The sequence below is a fragment of the Chaetodon trifascialis genome, chromosome 2 (genome assembly GCF_039877785.1).
Source record: "Chaetodon trifascialis isolate fChaTrf1 chromosome 2, fChaTrf1.hap1, whole genome shotgun sequence".
Lineage (NCBI taxonomy): Eukaryota > Metazoa > Chordata > Actinopteri > Chaetodontiformes > Chaetodontidae > Chaetodon > Chaetodon trifascialis.
In genome coordinates this window covers 17,514,269-17,537,204 of record NC_092057.1, presented here as the reverse complement: position 1 = coordinate 17,537,204, position 22,936 = coordinate 17,514,269, and the positions used below count along the sequence as shown (strand labels likewise).

Sequence of the window (22,936 nt, the reverse complement as noted above, 5' to 3'; positions counted from 1 at the left end):
GATCAAGTGTGTGTTAATCAACAGTGTCCTATGTTGCACAAAAGTAAGATGTAAGCCAAAACTGACTAAAAAGGCTCACATAAATAATTTCTAGAAAATATTAATGAGGCTTTGAAGAAACTGAACTAAACCAAACTCACCTTGGCTTGCTCTGCTGCCTGAGCTTTCTCTTTCTCCACCCTGTAAAGAACAAAAAGCACCCATCAAGGTTAAAGCACAGCCAAAACAACAACATTTTAAAAAAAGAGAATAGTTAAGAAAAAAGGGAAAGTTATGGTTTACTAAGTTAAAATACCCAATAATTTCTCCACACATTTTACAAGTTAGAAGAGATGATGATCATTGAGATTATGAAAGGTAAAAACATTTGGAGCATCAGCCTGAAACAGTTCTTTGACAACCTTCATTTTACCTCACACAAATCTGGCAGAGCAAGGCACTTTACCTCTAGCAGAGCCAGGAAAGAGTATTTATCTTCTGAGACAGTACAAACAACAACCTGAATAATATCTGACTCTCCAGTCTGACATGTTTAGAAATTGTTTTGAGAGATGTATGCTATATGGCAGGTGTAGGCATGACATGCATGACATGCTAGACCTTTCTGAGAAAGCTCTGATCTCCCAGAGGTCCAGCTCCTCCTCAGCCACCCAGGTCTCGATCACAACTGGGCCGGTCTGCTTGGCGGGCTCGTGTTTCTTGGGGCGCAAGGCACTGGAGCGCAGCCCCTTCCTCTGAGGGGTGTGGGTCTCTGGGATGGTGGACAGATGAATAAATTAAAGACAAAAGGGCTGTTTGTGTGTGTGTGTGTGTGTGTGTGTGTGTGTGTGTGTGTGTGTGTGTGTGTGTGTGTGTGTGTGTGTGTGTGTGTGTGTGTGTGTGTGTGTGTACACTCTGTAATCAACATTAGACTAATGTTATTGTGTTAAGTCTGTATTCAGTGTCAGGAATAAAAAAGTCTATCCAACCTTTTGGTGTCTCAGGCACTCCGAGGGGGCAGATGATTTTGCGGATACAGTACTCTGAGCGAATGCCGTAGGGTCCCACGTCCCGGCGCTTGATGATCTCGGTGGTTGTGATTTCAGTGTCCGATGTCTCTGTAGCAATGAGTGGGGATAGGGCTGGGTTGGTATGGTGATGAGGACGAGAGCCCGAGAAGATGGAGGAAATGCACTCCAACGTAAAAACAGTGACACCCAAATGAGACTTTTTTTGGTGACAGCTATTTTTTTGTATGTTTCTCTCGGCCAATGCATGGATAAAGAGGACCACTCAGGCAAATAGAGGAGGATACCATCCAACTACTCAACAGCAGAAATCCTACAGTTTCACTTTTAACACCAGGTTGGAGTTGATTTAGTCTTGTGGAAACACCAACTGCACCTACCATCCACAATACAAGTGGAAAGGAGTATAAATATAGAAGAATACTCATATAAGAAATTTGATAATAGTGCATAAACATCAAAACATGAATACTTCTACTGTGTTTCTTATATACATCTTCTGTATCAAGTAACACAATTAATTCCAAACTCAAATCTGATCAGGTCTTCCCCATCCTCATCCAGGTTGAAGGGCATCTTTATTTGGAGGAGGCTGAACGGTTTGGGAGGGTAGGGGCAGTTCTACCTGTACGCGTGGTGCCGACAGCAGCGGATGGTTTGACGGCCATGTCGTCCCATCTCAGACAGGCCCACAAAAGCCTCAGCATCAGGCTCACACCAGCCAGAGACTTCACCGTCTGCAGGCGATACCTACAACACAATCCAGAGGTTCAGCTGTTACTCACATACAGTTGCATATAAAAATCTGTACAAATGTACATTTTAATCTGGAATATCAACAGTACTAATAGAAAGACTACTTGTTCTACAGATACGAGCTGAAGGAAGGGTTTTGGGCATTTCCCACTCCCCCTGTGTCATGTGGTTCATTGATGCAGGGCAACTGACTGACAGTGACTCACTCAGTGCTCGAGAAAACACAATGCAGCACGATCACGGAACAGGAAGAGGGAAGAGGCAAAGAGTAAGAACAGACTGAGGTTGTTGTTGTCCCATCATGACAATTTCCATGAAAGAGATGGACAGGCTGCCATCTTTAATAGATCATTTCATACTTGAATTTGGTCTGGGAACAGATATTATCTCTGACAACGAAAGCACACAAAACAACAGTTTTAACTCGCTGGGTTCAAAGTGGAAGCTTGTCCATATTTCATTTGGTCCTTTTTAATCTAACAAACTATCAGACTGCTCTGAGTGAAGAAGATAACAGGATGTCATCCATCAATGAATAATTTCCTAATGTTTTCTGTCAGAAGAAATATTCCTTTCATGCATCATTACGGCAGGAAAGCTGTTCCAATGATGAACTTGGTACTGAGGACATGGACATTTAAAACATCTTGACCATCTACAAAAACATCATCATCACGAGGCTGTGTGTCTTTATGGGCTTTGGTAGATATCCTCTTTCCCATGTGTAACCACAGGGGGGGGAAATATCCCTGGGTTGCAGGGCTGGGTCAGTGCACAAAGTGAATATCTTGACACTTCTCCCACCGCTGCAAGATTCATGACCGCTTCGGGACTCTGAGGTCCGGTCAAAATAACCAGAAGTCCCCGAGTGACATAAGGCTCGGAGCCACAACATCACTCAGGCCAAAGCCACGGACAGCAGACAGGGAGGGAGAAGACATAATGAACAACAAGTCAACTGGACATGGCACCCCCAAACCAGGAGAAGCTTTAAAGGCAGATGCTGAAGGGAAATAGGGTCAGCCTTATTCCTGCTGTTGTACTTTGGAAACATTACAAAAGTATGACAAGTCGTCACAAAAACAACTGCATCGAATTCTATGACTGCAAAGCAACATGGGACTTATTATGTCATCCAAAATCCTTGACAGGGTGAAGTTAAAAGCATGTTCTAGCTGAGTCACACTGTGCAGTTAAGCATTTAGATTTTTGCATTTCTTGAGTAAAGTAACAGGGAATGGTTTCAGTAAGACCGTGTACCATACAGGTGTTTTACTTTGATTTAAGAGACACCTGATGTGCAGTAAAAATGTAAGAATACTCAAGAGGATTTTTATTGCCGTACCACTTGACAGCATTGCATTATCAGTAGTTGGGCCGACCTGAAACTGAAAATATACAGTGAATGTGGATGTAAACTCCTGCTCATGCTACCACATACCACAGCCATATGTTTTGATTTCCATTTCATGGGATCCAGACTTTAAACACACTGTACTTTGACACTGAGCGCGCGCACACACACACACACACACACACACACACACACACACACACACACACACACACACACACACACACACACACACACACACACACACACACACACACACACACACACACACACACACACACATCCTTCATGACTTTGTGGCAGACAAACCTCTTCAAGACCGGATACACTTTCTCTGGCTGGATGCTACAAAATTTAAATCAACTTCTTAAAAAATCCCAGAAGAGCACAGGGGTCTCGTCTGATTAAAATTTACTTTGAAATATTTCACTCTGAAGTGTCCATTTATAAGATAGGGGTATACGTGAATTCTAGTATAGCTTTAAATGTTTAGTTAACAGTAAATTTGGAGTGCTGCCATTGCAGGGTTTTAAATTAAGATTTCTGCGGAGTCAGAAGACACAAATCATCTCTGTCAAAAAATAAAAACAATATATTCTGTTGGAAAGTACATTAAACATTAGATTTGGCCTTTCTATATTAGCATGTCCTTCTTCATTTGGAATGGACTTTTTGTGTGAAGTTTACAAGATTCAGTGTTAAGACCATCATCTTGCAGTTTGAGGTCCTGACTTTACTGTTTGCACGCCCTCTGTATTTTCTCCACTGCTCTTGAGCAAGATGCTGGCACCTACGCTGAAGTTGCTACCCGACTGCCACAGAATGATTAAAACAGCTAAAATGGCTGAAAATCAAAGGATGAATTTCACCATGGAGATCAACTAAGTGCTACTTTACCAGCTACAAGAACACAGTGCATTATTGGGTGTAAAGTGGGCAAGAGGGGACAGTTGTTGTTGAGTTAGGGTCTTAATAACACAGAAGGAATGAAAACGTTCAACAATGCTTATGGTTTAGGTGGGTGAGAAACTGAAGTGTGTGAGAAAAAGAAAAGGACAGAGTAAACTTACCTCCAGGTGATGCCGAACGTGGGCCTGGGCGAAGGATATGGCCAGATATCTGAAGCTGGCTTGGCATTGTAGCTAAATATGGGCACCTCGCGGAATCCACCTCGCCTCCCCAGAACCTTCAAGTCGTCATGTGGCAGCACGAAAATACTCTTGCGGTTGCTCTTGGTGACAAACTTGCGGTAAGAAGGAAGGGCGGTGTCTGAGCGCATCTTCTTGGTGCGGGAGAATTTTAGTAGGCGGACGCGACCCTTTGTTGAGGAATAGTCCTCTTGGCTCACAGTAACAGATGACACTGATGATTCACCACTGGTGTCAGACTTACTGATGGAGACTGACAGCGCAGTCTTCTGTTCTGCCACTATGTCACTCTGGCTATCCTCCGACTGACCATCGAGCCCAGAGGAACAGATTTTGGTCACAGTAGTTTTGGTCATGGTAGTAAGGGTGGACACTGCACTGCTTTCTGTTGTTGACACCACAGGTGTCGTCGTCTCTCCAGAAGTTGCCTTCGATGACACTTTGACCGTCCTCAACTCTGTGGAAACTACTGTCGTGGTGGTTGTGGAGGTTGTGGTTAACTGGGTGATGGTGGTCTTGGGTGGTTCTGTCGTCCCACTTTGACTATTCTCCTCTGCAAAGTCGTCGCTCAGACTGGACTCCTCTGCTGAGGGAATAGGAGACGGTGCCATTCGGATGATCTTGACCACAGGACTGACTTTGGTCTCTGCAGACTGAAATGGTGACGTGCTGTTGTGCTGAAGAGTGCTCTGAGTGTTGGCTTCAAGTGCATCGATGTTGTTCTCCAGCCTCAACATCTTCAGTGGAGGTTTATCGTCCTGGTCCAATATCGTCGTTTTGTTCTCTACCTCTACCTTAGAAGCAAGGATTGGTTCCTTGACCCCAACCTCTGTACTATCATTTACAGGGGCCATATCTCCATTCACTAAAGGCTTTTGCTGTGTGCTGTCCTTTAATGAGACAACCAGCCCTTGTTCTTCAACTTTACCAATGCTGTTCACTCTGGGCTGTAGACTGTTGGTAAGTACACCATTATTTGAGCTAATCACAAAATTACTTAACATGCTTTCACTCCCCGTGCCATCATTACCATTTACCTGAGGGAGAGGAGAAACTGGCTCGGGAGTGCTATCGCCTTTGGTTCGAACTTGTCCAATGCCTTGCATATTTTCTTGGTTTGCCACTGGCCCCATGCCGTTTTCCTCTGTACCCGAATGCACCAAGCTTAAAGTTTCTGTGTTTTGCTGAACAGGTTTAGAAGGAGATGTGTTTTGACTACTTTTTTGGTCAAGAACACTTGTAGATGTCCTTACAGAGTCAGATTTCAAGTTCGACACCTCAGACCCAATATTTTCAATATGTACAGCCTTGGTAACATCTGATGCTACACTGGCTGTTTGTTGCTCTAAAGAGCTACAAATCCCCCCCACTACTGTTTCCTGTGCATCAGGCAGTTTGACACACTCTTGCCCTGAACTGTCTGAATTTGTTTCTTTTGGCCACGTAGTCCTTCCCACTAGGTCTGCCTCCAAATCCTGGGGCATGGAGGTGATTTGGTTTTGTGGTGACGCTGAATCTCCACCTGTACCTGCAGTGCAACTGTCTTTGGGTGTGGAGCCTGGAGCAGGAGAAGGAAGAGGGGGAGTGACAATCTCATCTGTAGCTTTAGAGAGTTCGGCCTGACTCTCACCTTCAACCTCTCCCCCTCTAACTTCTCCTGGCCTAGGAGTTTGTGTTGAGGAAGATTTCTCCTCCACTTTCACTGCTTCTTCCAGTGCCAGCTGCGTTTGAGCGAGAGCATGGGGCTTGAGTGGTGACCGCGGCCGGACTGGAGTGCTCAGAATGGGGGTTGAAGTGGATGAAACTTGTGTAGGAGTCTGAGGGTTGGAGGCAGACGCCTTCTGCCTCTGCCTCTCTTCAATAATGTGCTGCTTCAGTCGTCGTTCCAACAGGCAGTCCAACTTGGAGGACTTCACCTTCTTCTTGTAAGCAATGCGGGTGAGGAAGCCCTTGCTGACGTCCACTACATCATAGTTAAAGGGTCGTGTAGGGTCCTCTGCAGGCTCTTTCTTCACAGAAGCCTTTTCTGCCTGAATGCTGGACCCTGAAGAGAAAAATTCAGAATTCAGACTTTAATCTGCATGGATTTAAAAAAGGGACACTCATTCACATTCTCCATATAATTTCTGTAAATCGAGATGAAAAAGCTCGGGAAGGATACAAGAAAATGAGTTTTATACAAGTTTAAAATGAAGCACAACCCCAAAAATAATTCAACACAATGCTATTAGACACCAAGTCGCACTCTGTCATACTTTGCTCTTCGTCTGATGGTATGTCTGTGGGGTCCACCTCCATCTTTGTGGGCGATTCATCAGCTGACAATTCATCAGACTTTTCCTTTTCGTCTGCCCCTTCTTTCGTTTCCTCTTCCATCCTCTCATTAGAGTCCAAATCTTCGACAGCCATCAGGTGATCCGTTGTAGGCTTGGAGAGGCTAGAGGAGTCTTGATCGTTTGCCTCACTGCTTGAGACAGCAGCTCCCTGAGCTTCTGGTTCAGCTACACTGGGCCGTCGACTCAAGTCCAGCAGGTTACATTTCTTGCCAAGTTTAGCATCTTTGGAGAACACAATGACAGTAAGAGATTATTTCCAAAATAGTTTGAAAAAGTTACTGTTAACTGCTATAAATAAGACTGTTGTGAAGCAAAACCCATCAATTACTAAAATGTAATCAATCTTGATAAGGATTATGATGTGGTCTTCAGATTCTACAACATAAAGAACGTGTTCTTGACAATGCAGTTAATCTGCAGCTTTACTGAACATCTTAAATAATTGGCAGCAGTTAAATGTAAGAGGACAAAGAAGAACGTAAGCTATCAGTATCTATAAAGAAGAATCCTAACTATTTGTGAGGTCTTTGAGTATGAGAATGAGTAAAACATCTCTTCAAAGTCGAGATGAATCTCAGTAAAATTTTGACAACGCTTTAGAGTTTATACTACATCGCTCAATGATCCACAGACACATAAAAAAAAGACTTAATTAACTGAACACCAGCCAACACACACAATGACATCGTTGAGATTACTGAACGAGAGACTAATTCACTCTCAGAGTCTTTAAATGATAGATAACCAAAATCCAAACAACTAAACCACATTTTAGGCCCCAAAGTCTCCCATTCCAGACCTTCCAGTTCTTTGCGGTAGTTGGCGTTGGTGTTGCCAGGAAGCCTGGGGACAAACCGCTGCACATAAGTCTTACTGATCCAACTCCAGCCCCCATAGCCTGTAACGCGATACTCCTCTCCTTTCTGCTTCCACACCTTCACAGAGGACAAGAAAGTAGAAGAGGGATGAAAAAGCAGCAAGACATGAAAGGTTCAAAAAAAGAAGAGTGAATTGGGACAGACCGCAGAAGGAGAGAAGGTGTAAAGAGAGAAAACTTAAGGGATAATTCACACACTAATCACTAATTGCTGAGGGAACTGACTCACAGCTGAGCTCAACTTGCTGCATCAAAGAGCCCTTGATGGTCACTCATGCATGCACGCACAACATAAACGCCAGCTTTTCCCAAAGCAATGAATCACTTTTCCAAGCATTAAAATCTCAATGTGAAAGCAGACTCAGCCCATCATCATATATATGATGAAACGTTTTTGTTTCGATGGCACAGAGAACAGAAATAAAACAGTCAGGATGGTTGTATCTCATCAAGTCAACACTCTAGTCAGATTATCTCGTGTCTGTGAGTAATCTGCATTGGCTGCGATCAATCAATCTTCCTGGCCTTTAACTAGCTACAAATGCACAGTGACAGTGGTCTGATTTCAATCAAACCAAGATCAGATCAAAGTATCTAACACAAATAAAAAGACAAAATCTCTAAGCATGTATGTGACCCACCTGGTGTTTAATTGGAAAGGTGTACTTGACCCAGGTGGCCTGCTGCATCGTCTCCTCATCCTCCAGCTTCTTCTCCCTCTTCTTTACTTTCTCTTTCTCTTCACGCTCCATGGATGTCATGCGGTTTAGCCTGAAATTTATTATTATTTTTTAATTGTGATGTAGGATAACCTGTTGCTTTTTTTTTTTAACCAAAAAAAAATCTTGGCAAAGTGCTGCAGAAAGAACATTATGATTTGTTTCTTGCAAAAGGCCTGCTGTATGAGAACACTTCTCGACAACCATGCACAATACATCTTATGTGAAGATATATTTTTTTAGTAATTAAGTGTAAGTAAACAACATGGAAAGCTTCTTGAGTAATGTTGATTAAAGCCCTGATTAAAGATGATAGTTACTTTTGGAACAGTTCCATAACACACACACACACACACACACACACACACACACACACACACACACACACACACACACACACACACACACACACACACACACACACACACACACACACACACACACGTCCTAACCTTGTGAAATCTTGGACAATCACTTCTTTAAAGGGTGCTGTGGTGTTGAAGCAGTAGTACAGGCAGAGGTGGGTGGTACTGGTAGTGGACTTGCAGTCTAAATATTATGCCTCACAGCTAGGGTGGGCCCTTTGATCTGATCTGGTTACGATCACCTCTGCCTGCTAAACTGACCACACATCTCCTGTGTACATGCACAGAAGGCTTGTTTGAGTTTTCCATTTTTTTTCTATTTGAATTTTTCGCATTTAAACTGAATTTGTGGTGCAATCTTTTAACTATTAAATAATTTGTGTATGTTTAAAATTAAGTGTATATGGTATGTGCAATGCATACGCACACATACTGTATATATACAGTGATTGTACCTGGTGTGGCCCAGTGAGTCCTTCCAGACAGGCAGCATAGCCACAGGTTTGATGGCACACTCCAGGATGGCCAGAGCCAGCGCAAACTCTCTGGCCTTGCTGCACATCTGAACTGCTTTGATCCAATTGGTCCTACAACACAAGCAAAGAAATATTTAACACTTTTAAACTTCTCACTTTCCTCTGTGTGCTTTCACTGTTAGGCTACATTAAGTTTTGAGTCATAGTGTGGTTTTATCTTGGGTAAAAAAGCCTCAATTCTGACCCCTCTTTGTTTTCTACACAGGATGATTTAAACACTGAAAGGCACCAATGCCAACATGACTAACAACCCAAAGCATTAAAACCAATACTCACTGAACAAAACATCAACACAAAGCAAGTTATCAGAATTGTAATACATAGTTTCCGGATCACAGTGCCTGTCTTCGATCTGTACCTGTGTGAGGCCCAGTTAGGGTGCATGAACGGTGCTGGAACATTGTTCTCCAGCTGGATGATGGTGAGCCTCAATGTAGAGATGGTCAGAACCTTAGAGCCATGAATAGACCCGTTCCACTTAAATTCTCCTGCTGGTGTCATGCAGAACTTGTGAGCGAGATGCCGCCTCTTGTCGTGGTCCTGATGAAAAGACAAATTCAGTAGGTTTCAGTCAGGGTTTAAACTTCAGCATCTTAAAGACCAAGGTCATTTCGTTGTCAACTTCTGGTCATCTTTGTTAGTGCCCCATACAGTATCTGACTTATTTCTGGTTCTAGTTGAAAACTGCAAAGAATGGGAAGTGGAGCCTTTGCCAGGTCAATATCCTATCACAGACAGACATTCATACCTGGGGACAATTTATAAATCCCTGTCCATCTGACTTGTATGTCTTCGTAATAATGGAAGAAACCCATGCAAACACAATGGCGTTAATTATTTATGAAGATTCAAATGGCAAAAACAAGTACTTGCCTCTCTGTGCTGGTGCTTGTTGAGGGCCACTGTGTTGGAGCTGTACTGGTTATGATAAACACGGTATTTCCCCTCCTGGCCAAGTTTGAAGTATTGGCAGAGTGTCCCCTTCATCACCACGTCCTTGCTGTTGCGGGTACTGACACGGGTGACATCACCTTGTGCGTTTACTACTAGTACCTGTCGAGGTAGGACAGGAAAAAAATATGAGTCATTTAGATTTATAAAAAGACATAATGCAACCTATAATAGATTGTATAACCTGCTAATTCGAATAAAATAAGCATCCTTATAACAGACACTGGCGCTGTGGCCTTGAAATGAGCTAAAGTTATCTTGTCCTTGAGAGTCCGGATACTAAATTACTTTTAATAGGTGACAAGGTAATAAGGGACAAGGTTGAGTAGTCCAAGGATTGTCACTTAAATCTCCAATTCTTCCCGAAGGCCTTTGACCTCATCTTCATGCATACATTGGCCTGCTCTGTGCACCTGTGTTACACTCTGCACAAGCTTTTTTCACTCACTGTCCGAAAGACCACAATCCTTATCAACCACAGTTCTTCCTACCTCTTTGCCCTCTTTGAAGCCCTTGTTGGCTTCGTGAACAGCAGCAGCCACCTGCTGGTTCTTCAGCTGGCTGAGCTTGCTCTCTGGGTTCCTCAGCCGGGTCACCATGCGAGTCGCTGAAGACTTCTTACTGCTGAGACTGGTTGCCTCACCGTTAGCTGAGTCCTTACCGTCCCCTGGAAACCCAGCACAAGGTTGAGTCAACGACAGAAGAAGCCAAGACGGACACAGCTGTAAACTCTATCTGAACATATGATGTGTGATGATCATTTAAAGTGATGCCCTCTTGACAGTGGTTGCTCAAATAATATGTAATATGCTTGTGCTGCTGTTCTCATACAGATAAAACTATACTGTAAAATGTATTATCAAATAAGACGTAGCTATTAGGTATTTTTTTTGTCAGACCTGTGTCATCAAGGCTGGCAAGGGATGACTGCGAGGACTTGTCAGCCAGGTCTGGAGGTTCAGGACCTCTGGGAGGGACCCCAGCTCCCATGCTGCTGTTACTATTTTCCTCGCTGGTTTGGGAGGGCTGACTCAGGCTGGGGATGCCATCTCCACTAACAGGGACGGGCTCTGATGATGGGGTTTCTGCAGACAGAACATCACAAAGAGTATTGACTGTTACATAAACAGCTTTGTCTCAATTGGGTTGTTTTTGCTGTCATCTGTCATCATCTGAGATCTTTCATGGTTTGTTTCAGTGTCCAGCAATAAGCAGGTGTTAGTGCTGACTGAAATTACTTAACTAGAAAAACCAAGACAAATTGAAGCATAAATGCTGTGAACAACGACCAACAAGTCGCAGGTTCTACACAAGCAAAACATCAGTCACGATGAAGACAGACACTTTCTTGTGAAAAGTTCTGCAATGGTTAGGGCTGTGGCTCCCTCTACTGATTAGTCATGCGTAATGCATGCACCACATATTTGATTCAAATGGAGGGATTAGTGCTTGAAATCAATGGGCGACCAATGCAAGGCAAGGCTCCAACAAGGTTTGTGCACATGACCACACTGACCACAACAACGAATGGTGAAGCCCTGTGATTATTAGGCCGAATATGCACAGATCATCAATTAACATTTGTCAACTAAGGCACAACCTAATCAGACAGCGATCTAACCACAGGTTCCCATTACAAGCAAGCAGCAGAAGACAAGCTTTTCTTGCACCAGGCAAGGAGATTGCAAATCAATGCAATCAGCTTTTCAGCTCTTTGGAGAAAAAGAGAGCATGAGGAATTAAGAGTTCAAGTGCGACATGGCTGGAAGAGCTCCCAGGCTGAAGCCAAGCTTCAAGAACTAAAAACTGGAGTACTGAACGCAAAAGCCGGCAGATGGAGTGAGAGCCACATGCAAAGAGGCAGACTGGGAAATGGGCAGCAGGAAAGCTAAAGCACTGGGGGTTGATGGCGGAACAAACAAGTCACTGGTGATGTTTGAGATTACGAGATTCATCGGATGGTCCTGTGAAGCTGCAGACTGCGTCAGTAAAGCAGATCCCCAAAAAGTGCTTAATGAGGTCAACTTCACCCCAAAACATCCTTGTATACCTTTGGCGTTGTCAGTGACCTCCATATGGGAACATCCCTCTATTAGAGCCTCTACGGTGGAGGCCGGGGGCTTTGGAGCCTCAGTGGCCAGGCTATAGCTCACGCCGGTGGTGGCGCTTTGCGTTGGAGCAGACGTTGCTGGAAGCATAGGTCCGTCTGAGATGCTACTGCCACTGCCGCCTTCTTGGCCAGTGGGTGGAGCTTCAACAACTACAGATGAACAGCAGCAATGTTGTGAATATTGTGGTTTTTAGTTGACATCTTGAACACAATAGAGCGAAGCAGTCATGGGCTGACAAATACGGTCAAATCATGAAATCATCATCAATTTTAAAAAAATAAATAGCATTGCTGGCAGAGCTGCATTTACTACCTTTAAAAATCTGTCATAGTGTCTGGGGTCATTCAACTTTGCTTCTTAAAGGGTGAGTTCAGATATCTATAAGTGCTGCTGAATGAAGTACTTATCTATAGTAAGTGTATTACCGACGGTAGATTGTGGCTAAAATACATCTTGCTGCTGCCCTTGACCACAGCAGTGCATTGTTTAGCTTCTGTGCTGGTACTCCTGTCTGGATCTCCAAACTTGGGGCGTGCCGACTGGCATCTACTGTAGGTAATACACTGACTATGAGAAGTGTGTCACACAACCTCACTTCAAAACATTTGAACATCCCTTTACGATGAATGCAATCATGTGTTGACAAGAACATATGCAGGCATTTACATTCATTATGGACTCAAGTATATTTGGATGCCGCTAACCATAGATGTTAGCATTTTGTTCCCCTGCTCATGCTGTAAATGTCTTATTATTCTGTATAAAGGCCTGTGTATTGGACTGGATAATAAATAGACTGAAAAAAAAAAAGTACTTTGTGAGAGCAAGACTTCAGTCTTGAAAAAGAGCACAGCATTTCTAATTGATTCGAGAACTAAACAGCTGATTTGATTCTTAAATCAATAACTAATTACACCATCACGATGAAGTCCTTTTTTCCAAGTCTCAAAAACATAACACAGAAGAGGCACCAGAGTCCCAGAAAAAACAGCTTTTCAGGTCAGACTGTGCAATGTTTTTATGCTGTGACTGTCATTACTTTGGGCTCCATATTTGGTTGGTTTGTTCAGAATGAAATCTAAAAATGAAATCTAAAAATCATAATCACCTCTAGTTTTGACATCATCTTTATTCTCTTCCATGGCTTCTTCTTTTATCTCCGCCTCCGCCTTTGCGAGAGCTTTGCCCTTTCCCTCTTGCTGAGCCTCGTCCTTTAATTCCTCATCTTCCTTCTCCACATCCACCTCCTTCTTCTCTTTTTCCAGCCGCGCTTTCTGGGCCTCCTCAGCAGCCCGTCTCTTCACCTCCTCCAGCTCTTCCTCCTTCTTAGCCCGCAACCGCTCCAGGATCTCTTCTGGATAAAAGAGGAGGATATAAACGAAGTGTGGAAGTTGTCAGACAAAATACATATCATAATAAAATTAAATTCCAGTGTGTAGTCAGACAGCACAATGGTACCATGCTGTGTTTCAGATTGATTACTCAGTGTTAATATGTGCAGCAGCAGTTATAGACACATACTGATAGGTAAGTGCACTGCGCCATTTATACAGAATGGATCAGCACCAATACAGATTAAACAGAAGCTGAGCAATTTACACTGTTAGGTATGGAGATGGTTAATTGATGTTTTTCTTATCCAACTGACATGCAATTGTCATTTAAAAATGGAGTGACACATGATAAAGTTGCAGACAAAAGGGACATTATCCTATGCCATCCTACATTAAATCACCCAGAAGGATGTGAGCAAGACAGCACAAGGAAACCAGAAAAAGGAAGGAAAGAAGAGAAGGCTGGTTCTTCAAAACACTAAATTTCTGATAAAAAAAACAGAGCAGGAAAGTTGAAAGAAGGAAAAGAGGAACTCAAAAGGAAAGGAAAGGAAATCAAAAATGCCAATTGACTTCAATCTGTTTATTACTGAAGCAGACAATATTGTGTGCATCTGTGTGCTCAGACAGCCTTGATGAAAGATTCTGAGGTCAAGTTGTTTCTGTTTAATACGTGTATTGGTGTGAGTGTATGTGTTCAATCTGCCTCGCCCAAATAGGAAATCACGAGGCAGAACCAATACAGCAATATGCAAATGTTGAGGCTTTCCTTTTATTGACACACAATACAGGAAATACCAGCCTGTTTGTTAAATTCTGTCTTTATTTTTCCCACTTTGTTTTATTAACACTGAATTACAAATGCAGAGGCAGGGTTGACACCATGCACCATCTCCTAAACAAGTATGACACTTGCAGAGAGAAGAAGAATGACACTGGATGAAATAATATTCTGTTTCACACTTTCACACCAAGACAGATGAAATATCCCACATTTTATATGTGAGAGTCTTGAAGAGCCTGGGAGTAAGAACCAAGCTTAAACATGACAGAAGTTGAATTTAAAGGCCTCTACTTATGATTTATCCAAGCATTTTTTCTGAAATCACTCAGTATTAAGTATGCCATGCCCATACTGCTGCTGACCAGTATGATAAAGTTTGACAAAAGCTGTATTCATTCTTAGATTTGGCATACATTTTATGTGCCTGTGTCATCTACTTTCTGCAGGTAAAAAAAGTCTGTTGTGAGAATCTTCAAATTTTCTGTGAAGCAGATGCTTGTTAGAAGTTTCCGCTCAAGCTGTTGTATTAAAAGTTAACACCACACACAGCAGCGCCATACAAAAGTGTAGTGTCATTTTTCAAAGCTTAATTGCAGAAAAACATACACATGGATTTGGACACCCTGCAGACAAAAAGGAGGGACTGAGGGGAAGCTCATGTGCTGGATACTGGCCAAACTGGGACCAGAGTAAGGTTACATAATAGCTGGGTTGATTCCTATGGCCCAGCCATCTATGACTGGGTGGCATTCATGAGTATTGGGGGGGAGGCAAGCAGGCAGAGGAGTGGGAAGAAAGAGAGAGAAAGGGGAGAAAAAATTGCTTTGGCCTTTAGGAGATCCCTCTTCTCAGTGAGCCATGATTAAACTTGGTGATTAGATTCACTGAAAAGTGGTTTATTTTATTAAGCAGAGAAAGAAGGAAAAGGTCTTTACCATTAGCTGCAGTGAGGTAACACTTGTTGCTGCCACGGGCCTTGTTGGTTAAGTCCTCAGTGATGTCCATATGCGCATGCACCTCATCCCTTATCTCCTCAAGCGCTGCATACAGGTCGGCCTCCCAGTACTCCTTATCCAAACAATCTATGAGCTCAGCTAGCTGGACCTGGGAACGACAGAGTTAAAAGGAAGAGTTCAATAAGTGCAATACCAGATGAATTCAATGCTACGACAGCTGCACTGCCAAAAAAACAGGGAATATTTGGATGTGTTTTCTTAATTAAAAGAGAGTGCACGAGTGTGATGCATTACTGTAATAAGAAAGAAGTTAAGAGGAGAGTCTTTTAAAACAAAATGATTATTTTGTGTACAGAGACAGAAAATGATGAATCGCACTTACCTTTGTGCTGTAGTACCAGATGGCTTTGTCATCCTGCTCACCGTCCTCCTCACTGTAGGGGAGACATAGGAGAGGAGACAGGAGGAAAAAAAGACAACAGTGAGGGACAGGGAAAAAGAAGCAGACACAACTAGAAGATACATGTTCTACATATGCTTGTTTTCCATACATTGTTGTGTAGTTTTATGTGGTCTAATGCTATTGCCATTTGTTTGCTTTTCTACTTTTCACAGCTAATTTTCCAGGGATGGTCAATAAATCCAGTCCATTGATCATATAAGTGTTACGGTCACAGGGCTGACTTGAGTCTCACAGGCCTCTTGGCAACAATTTCCCCCTAACAACTGATTTTAGAGGTTGAGTGTTTTCTTTTGCTTGGCTGTAAAGTTACTTGTATTTAACGGTCTGTGAGAAGTATAAACAAAAGACAAGAAAACATTGTGTGTAATGTGGTATCGGGTGTAGCTGTATTGGAGTAGATTTACAATTACAATTACAAGAAAATGAGTAGCACAGTATTGGACCAATATACCATACTGGCACGTAATGACAGGATTTGAGGAAGTCTGACCTGGTTCAATCCATTTATTCTGGCTCAGTACGGGCTAACACCTCAGTCAACCGTTTATCTTTCTTGTGGTTTATCCATTGACTCTGGCCAACAAATCAGCGGTGTGCTAGAATGATAATGCTAGCGAATGTTAGCTTGCCAAGTTACATGATGACATTTCACATGACTTGGGGATATTAAGGATTAGTTTGTCAGGCAGCTAAGCTGCTAAATTAGACGATGGCTATATTTATTGTGAAAATTCTGACAGAAATCTTCACTGGACTTTGGGGTGTTTCATGTGGAAAGCATGTCATGATGAAGGCTGTACTCATGTCAGTGTAGCGTTAGACAAGTGCATATGGCACATGGGAGACATCTTCCTTTGAGGCTTTCTGCAGAAAATGGTGTTGCTGTGTTTTGATTAGCAAAGTTGAAAATGAGCAGGTACGCTGGAGCTGCAGAGGGGTGGGTGGAGATAGCGGTGGGGTCTATTTGCCTATGCAAAGCTCCACGCACACGAAATGACAGTAAGGTCTAGGGTTAGGTGTTTAATCGACGGCTGAAGAGGAGTAGTACTATTTTCACACACACACACACACACACACACACACACACACACACACACACACACACACACACACACACACACACACACACACACACACACACATATATAGTAAAAAGGATAAATGCATCTTAACTATAAGTCACTGATTAACAATAATACTGAGTTAAGGCCTGTTTTTTACTAGTCTAAATGATTAAAACCCTGAAAATTCTAGTAATTCCTGAAAAGATCAGCTGTGCGTACCTGTAGGGTACAGCGGGTGAACCGTTAGCAGCAAACCAAAGCTTCTGCAAGGTCCAGCACAATCAGAAATATGGCCTAGGACTCTTGAGTTTATGTAGCAGCAGCAGCAGCTACAAAGTGGAATATTCGACAGCTTTTTGCTCAGCATGGTCCATGTCGAGGGACTGTGAAGCCTGGGGCCATGTAACAGTAGTGTCTATTCAGCATCCTTTACTTGAGGCACACTTGCACACAAACCAACACCTTACTTCTGAGCACATCATTCATGGCACGTACATCCCCAGCCACACAAACTTTCCTCTGTGCACACAAACACACACAGCCTCGGAAGGGAGAGTGAAGATGAGTAACGCAGCACCTGCTGTGGGCCAATTTGGAGAGCAGGACGAAACCGAAAGAGAAAAGAGGGAGTGAAATGCAGCCATGACAAACTTTGGGCCACCAAACCTCTTAAATCTTATATTGTTCAAATGAGCTATGCACCTTTATGGTTTATGTAGCAGGCCCTCTGCTGCTGCTGACCCAGCACGCACACACACACCATCTGTGACTGCTCAATACCAAAATAATTTGCTAACATATGGGACCAATACTGCTGATGGTCAGCTTATGTCAAAGCCTCAGATTGAGGCAGTTTTTTTTTTTTTTTTGCTTTGCTAAACCACAGTGCAGGTCTGCACTCATATACAAGACCGTAAGCTTGTGGTACCCTGAACTTTGCACGTAAGCACCCATTACCTTTTGTCACTGGGGATAAAATGGTTCAGCAAAATGTACCATTCTGTATAAATTTCTGCAGCAACACCATCATTTAATACAGGGCATATGGAAGTTGTTCACTGTAACTTCAGTGTGTAGTAGTATATAATGTGTTCTGCAAATACTGACTTATGGCAAATTCATGGCCCCTCTACTGATCCTGGGTTGAGTGCCGTTTGGACATCACCTGACTTTGAACATCAGGCGATCTCTTTGGGGATGAAATCTAACTCAGTATCATTTACAGTTGTGAACAAAGCAGTGATTAAGCAATTATATCTATGAACTGTACGCATAAACTTGAGTCTCTGCGACACTCAGGGATTAACCTGTGACACCATTCTCTCAATGGAGGGGGGTCAAATACAGGTGAGCAGGCAGTCTGTGTGGGCTTCCTATATTACAGGGGTATTATTAATGCTTTGGATTATCGAGGAGAGCAGAGCAAGTGTAAAGACAATCACACAAAGAGCTCACACTTGCCAAAGAAAACTGAGCCACAAACAGTGCGGTGCATGAGCTGCAACGACAGCAGCTCCAGAGCTGTATCATAAAAAATTACACTGTGGGAATGTGCAGAAAAGAAATACAGGATTACTGGCTGTATCACTCTTCCTTATGCTGCTGTTTATAACTGTGCATGCTGATGGTTTGGGGCATTCATGAACTTAAAGCACACCGCTTTTCTACTAATTACTTTAACAGCCAAATATTCCTTCTAGTCTTTGACAACGTAAAATCATGGAAACTTGGGCAAATATGTGAGATGGTAGTAGACTGTAATTATGCCATTATTTTAGAAAATCATTTTAATTTGAGAGACCATAATGGTGAATAAAGACCAAATAAAGATGTTTCACACAGTCAGTCCTAACCCAGTGTTTATGGTATCTGTATATTTTAGTAACTCTGACTAATAACTTTATTTTACATTTTAAAGTCACCCATACAGACACCTCTACAGTCAACTCCTAAACAATAATCTTAGCACATAAATGAAACATTGTGAACTTACACAACAATGCGGCGGTTAAGGAACCAGTATTTGCGGCGCTGTCGGTCATAGCCGACTGGCAGTTGTCGAATAAATGGTCTGCTCCTCTGTGCTTCTGGGATGCAGTCTGCTACACCGGGTACCTTGTGTGCCACACACACCTCACACTGCCACTCGTCCTCTGGCACTTCCTGCAATGGCGGCTTCACACACTCCAGATGGTAAACGGCTGAACATGTCTCACAGCACAGCAGGTCACCGAGGCGATGGCATACCCTGCAGTGATCGTCGTAAGCGACCACCCCTTCCGACATGAGCTCCTCCCGGGCAATGTTGGTCGCCAGGAACTGGTCCACCAAAAACTGGAGAACTTTGACTTTACTCTCTAAGGGTTCATATGGGTAATCCTCGCCCTCCTGGAAAGGCAGAATGTGCCGGTACTCCGGGTCACTCTCACAATACGCCCGCAACACCTCCGGCCAGGTCATACCATCCACGAAATACAGAGTGGAGTTGACAGAGTCCTTCACGTCGGTGGGACCAAATGTGGTGTTGGAAGTGTCCTCCTCTCTGAGAATAGCTTTGAGCAGGGAGATGTGGGTCTCTGCCAGCAGCGTGCACTGCTCCTGGCTGGCCAACGCTGCACAGAAATCCTCAAAGCGGAACGGGGAGAGGCGCAGAACCGAGCCAAAATTGCGTAGGACTTCGTATACGGCAGATACATTGAGGAGCTGTGAGGGGAGGACTAGGAGGTCCTCAGAAGACTTGGGAAGATCAAGGGTAGGAATGTCATTTGCCTCAAGGATGGGAGACTGCGATAGCACTGTCCGATTCTTTCTCCGGCCTGCAAAAGGTGAAAGGAAAAGAAGCGTGAAAAAGGGTGGTATATAAAAAAAATGCTTCAAAAGAAGTGTGTGTGTTAAAAAATATATAAATAAAAGTGAAATGCAGGTGAGTGAAGAGACCATTATACTTAAAGTCACCACAAGATGTTCATACATTGCAAAGCTGCATCACTGTATACCCCAACACACTGAGCCATATACCTTATGTTTACCGTTAGTCATGGCAACCTAACACCTGAACTTATTAGCATCCTTGCTACCTAATTGGACAATACTCTCTGATTTTGCATTGGTACTGTGCTTGCAGTAATGGTGGGATTGCACTTGGGGATCCCCCAGGCTGCAAATTCTGTTCCAATACAAAAAAACCCCTAAAAAATAACAACATAACAATGGAATTTAGACGAGCTGACAGCCTATCCAAATACAACGTTGGACTAGTGGAACATTTAATTGTGAGGAATCACAAGTGAGTGCAAATGGGAATGGGGTTATTTCTAACACACTGTAGCACTGGAGAAGTCACATTATTAAAGGCAGGCACATTCTGGTGCTCAGAAAATAAGATAAATGCCCCTACCTGATTTATAACCCTGCCTTTTAGCTACTATATAATACATGTTGATGGTTGAGCATATGAGGGAAACTTGTATATCCCCTCTGGATTATGTGTGTGTGTGTGTGTTTATTATACTTACATTATGCATTTCTGAACACAGTCATGTGAAATAAGCCTGGATCTGTGGTTGATGTGAACGGGGCAGTGTGGGAATTCAACCTGGTCTCATGACCCTGCTCCTAACCAGGGTTAAACACTTCAATAATCACTGCAGGATTAGTTTACTGTTAATACTCACTAATTATGAAATTACCATATCCTTACAGAAGACTGGTGCCTGTTTCTTTCCAGTTCTTGTGTGCTCTTCTAAATCTCAAAACCACTGTAACATTGCAGAGTGTAGCCTGCCGCATTAAGTTTTCATAAGGTGACCATATCAACAAATCTTTTAAAATTACACCACTTCATCCACACTGTCTGCCATGTTGCATCTTCTGTGTAAAAACTGCAGCAGCTGACAACTGCTTAGCAAATATGAGGTCTGATATAATTCTGTTTAGCATTGGTGTGCAAACAGAAAAAAGGCGATGGGACACCAGCAGTGGAACTGGTTGCTTCACATATGGTGACAGGCAGGGATTAGGGGTTGACCACCACAAGTTCATTATTGGGCTGCAAACATATGGACTGTATGTAAAAGCTGCATGTGCATTTATGCACGTGCGCAATATGTGATTGTGTGCAGCACAGATTTGTGTGCCTGTGTGTTCAGGACAGCAAAAATACAGTAATGTCCGACTGGTCTTATAAGAGATCCCTCACACTCAGCTGCACAACGCTGCCATGTTCGCATCTTTCCAAAAAGGACTGAGGCAGCCTGGCTACTGGAAGTTGAGATAAGTGAATCATCCTTCAACCACTTTAATTCAATCTAAGCATGACCAGAGTGTAGTGAAGTGTCACAGGGCGAACAGAGCACGAAATACAATCCGTATTCAAATGCTTCCTTGTATACAAAATGAGAGCAAAAGTCTGGATCACTATTTTTCCAATCCTAGACTTTCTTCCAATGGGTGGAACAACGTTCACAATGCTTCATGACAGTTGTGCAAGTTGGTTTTTGCAGACACAGCTTCGTTTAGACTGTCCACCAGTGACGACGTGATGGACCTAATCTGCTCACCTGATAAACGTAAGAGTGGTTACTATGGTAACGATGCGCCGCGTAATATAGTGATGAGCTCGTGTTCGCAACAAGTGAAGAAAGAGCGGCCACCTTCAAAACAAAGGCCTGTCAAACTCCTTCAGCAGCGTTATGCAACTAAAGCATGTCCTCTGAACTCGAGTTGGATAGGGTAAATGGGTTAAATGACTGTGCGTACAATTTACAAAATGTACAATCATTATTTATTTGATTTCATTTTTTGTTTTGGAAAAAGCAGAGCTGTAAATTGGTAATCCGAGGCCAATGGGAAACAGTGTTTACAAAGTACGAGCTTCGATTGACCGTATTTACTGTTACGTAGTAGAAATTGCACTTGGCCGTGTTCTTACATAAGTACAAATGCACAATGAATGAAATGAATGGAAAGTGTCAAACGCAGTCCGTGCATCCCGTTTCTCTTAGCTTATGAAAACACGTTAAATACAGAGCGCATGAAAAAGTGCGATTAAAAAAATAAATTAAAAAATACTAATATATTCTCCATTATAAATTAACAAAAAAAATGTGCTGATGTGACAAAAGTCAAAAACATGAGTGCCGGTTGAAGCGTGGAGCAGATCTGCAAGCCAGCAGCGAACAGAGCACACGGTAAACAAAGGCCTGTTTCTGAGTGCAAGCTCCATTTTGAACAATGCGGCTTGGTTTCTGTACTGAGCTAAAAATAAAATGCACACTTTAAGTAATGCAAACGTGATTTGCTAATGTGCGTGCACTTGCAAACGAACATACCTGGGGTGCTACCGAGCGTGCTGTGGCTCCTAAAACTACTCTCTGTGCAGTAGCTGGCATCATCATCATCTGGTAGTTCCTCCAGATAGTCAGAGTCGTTTTCCAAGGCCTCCTCTTCTTCAAGATCTGACGAAGGGTTGTCGTTCAGGAGTTCATCTTCCTCTGACCTGTAGCTTAAATTATCATCCTCCTCGTCGCTGTTGTCGTCGTAGACCACCTTGGTCTGAGGCCGCCTCACTCCGCCTCTACTGCCGCGGCCGCCTCTCGACCCCCTACTACCTCTCCCTCTGCTACCTCTGCCCCGCGATCCCGCGGCCGTCGCCGTGGTGGAGGCTCCAACTTTCCTGCGGCCCCGGGACGAATGAAAGTTCTCTCGGCCGGAGATTTCTGTATCCACCTCCGCAGAGCCAGTGGCGCAAACGCCGCCACTTCCTCCCCGTCCCCGACCCCGTCCCCTGCCTCTCCCCCGTCCACGCATCCCTCTACTCCTGCCGCCTCGAGAGCCACGGACTGGCCCGGGTGAACCTTCCCGCATCACGGCTGCTTGTTTGGGCGGCCTTCCTCTTCTCCCCCTCATTGTAGGAGAGAGTATCTTCTGTTCCGCTTCAATCTCGGTGCTTGAATAAGCCACACACACCGAAGAAAAGCGGGGTAGACAAAAGCCAACAGATCTGGTGACTGTTCCCGATAGGTCCCCACCAAGCCCCGGCCTCAATTTCAGGGCGGAAAGCTCAAACTGAATGGCCGGTGTCCCGCTCTGGGTCGCTTGCAGACGCCATTTTTCTTCTCAGCTCTCCCTCCGTTGAAAACACAGCAGGCCCCAGAGCTGCGTTAAGCTAGCCGCG

At 43.5% G+C, this 22,936-nt stretch overlaps 2 protein-coding genes across 7 annotated transcripts in view; one reads left to right on the top strand and one right to left on the bottom strand.

Annotated features, from left to right (window-relative positions):
• Positions 1–22,901, bottom strand: part of LOC139337488 (nucleosome-remodeling factor subunit BPTF-like) — a 43,943-nt gene extending 21,042 nt beyond the window's left edge. For 4 of the 6 annotated variants that reach the window (XM_070972088.1, XM_070972096.1, XM_070972113.1 and 1 more), the window contains exons 1-19: positions 22,092–22,901; positions 18,755–19,577; positions 15,617–15,668; positions 15,214–15,382; positions 13,269–13,514; positions 12,100–12,309; positions 10,949–11,134; positions 10,541–10,716; positions 9,972–10,151; positions 9,457–9,638; positions 9,018–9,149; positions 8,120–8,249; positions 7,401–7,536; positions 6,521–6,823; positions 4,188–6,309; positions 1,633–1,757; positions 969–1,121; positions 601–751; positions 141–180 (exon numbers count right to left, since the gene is read on the bottom strand). In XM_070972088.1, the coding sequence (XP_070828189.1) occupies positions 141–180; positions 601–751; positions 969–1,121; positions 1,633–1,757; positions 4,188–6,309; positions 6,521–6,823; positions 7,401–7,536; positions 8,120–8,249; positions 9,018–9,149; positions 9,457–9,638; positions 9,972–10,151; positions 10,541–10,716; positions 10,949–11,134; positions 12,100–12,309; positions 13,269–13,514; positions 15,214–15,382; positions 15,617–15,668; positions 18,755–19,577; positions 22,092–22,668 (6,093 nt within the window). In that variant the 5' untranslated portion in view covers positions 22,669–22,901. The remainder of the gene's footprint in view (positions 1–140; positions 181–600; positions 752–968; positions 1,122–1,632; positions 1,758–4,187; positions 6,310–6,520; positions 6,824–7,400; positions 7,537–8,119; positions 8,250–9,017; positions 9,150–9,456; positions 9,639–9,971; positions 10,152–10,540; positions 10,717–10,948; positions 11,135–12,099; positions 12,310–13,268; positions 13,515–15,213; positions 15,383–15,616; positions 15,669–18,754; positions 19,578–22,091) is intronic. The other 2 variants (XM_070972104.1, XM_070972129.1) reach the window with 2 other exon arrangements.
• The window catches only part of LOC139337564 (histone H2AX-like), a 238,104-nt gene that overhangs the window by 183,293 nt on the left and 31,875 nt on the right, over positions 1–22,936 (top strand). The window lies entirely within an intron of this gene.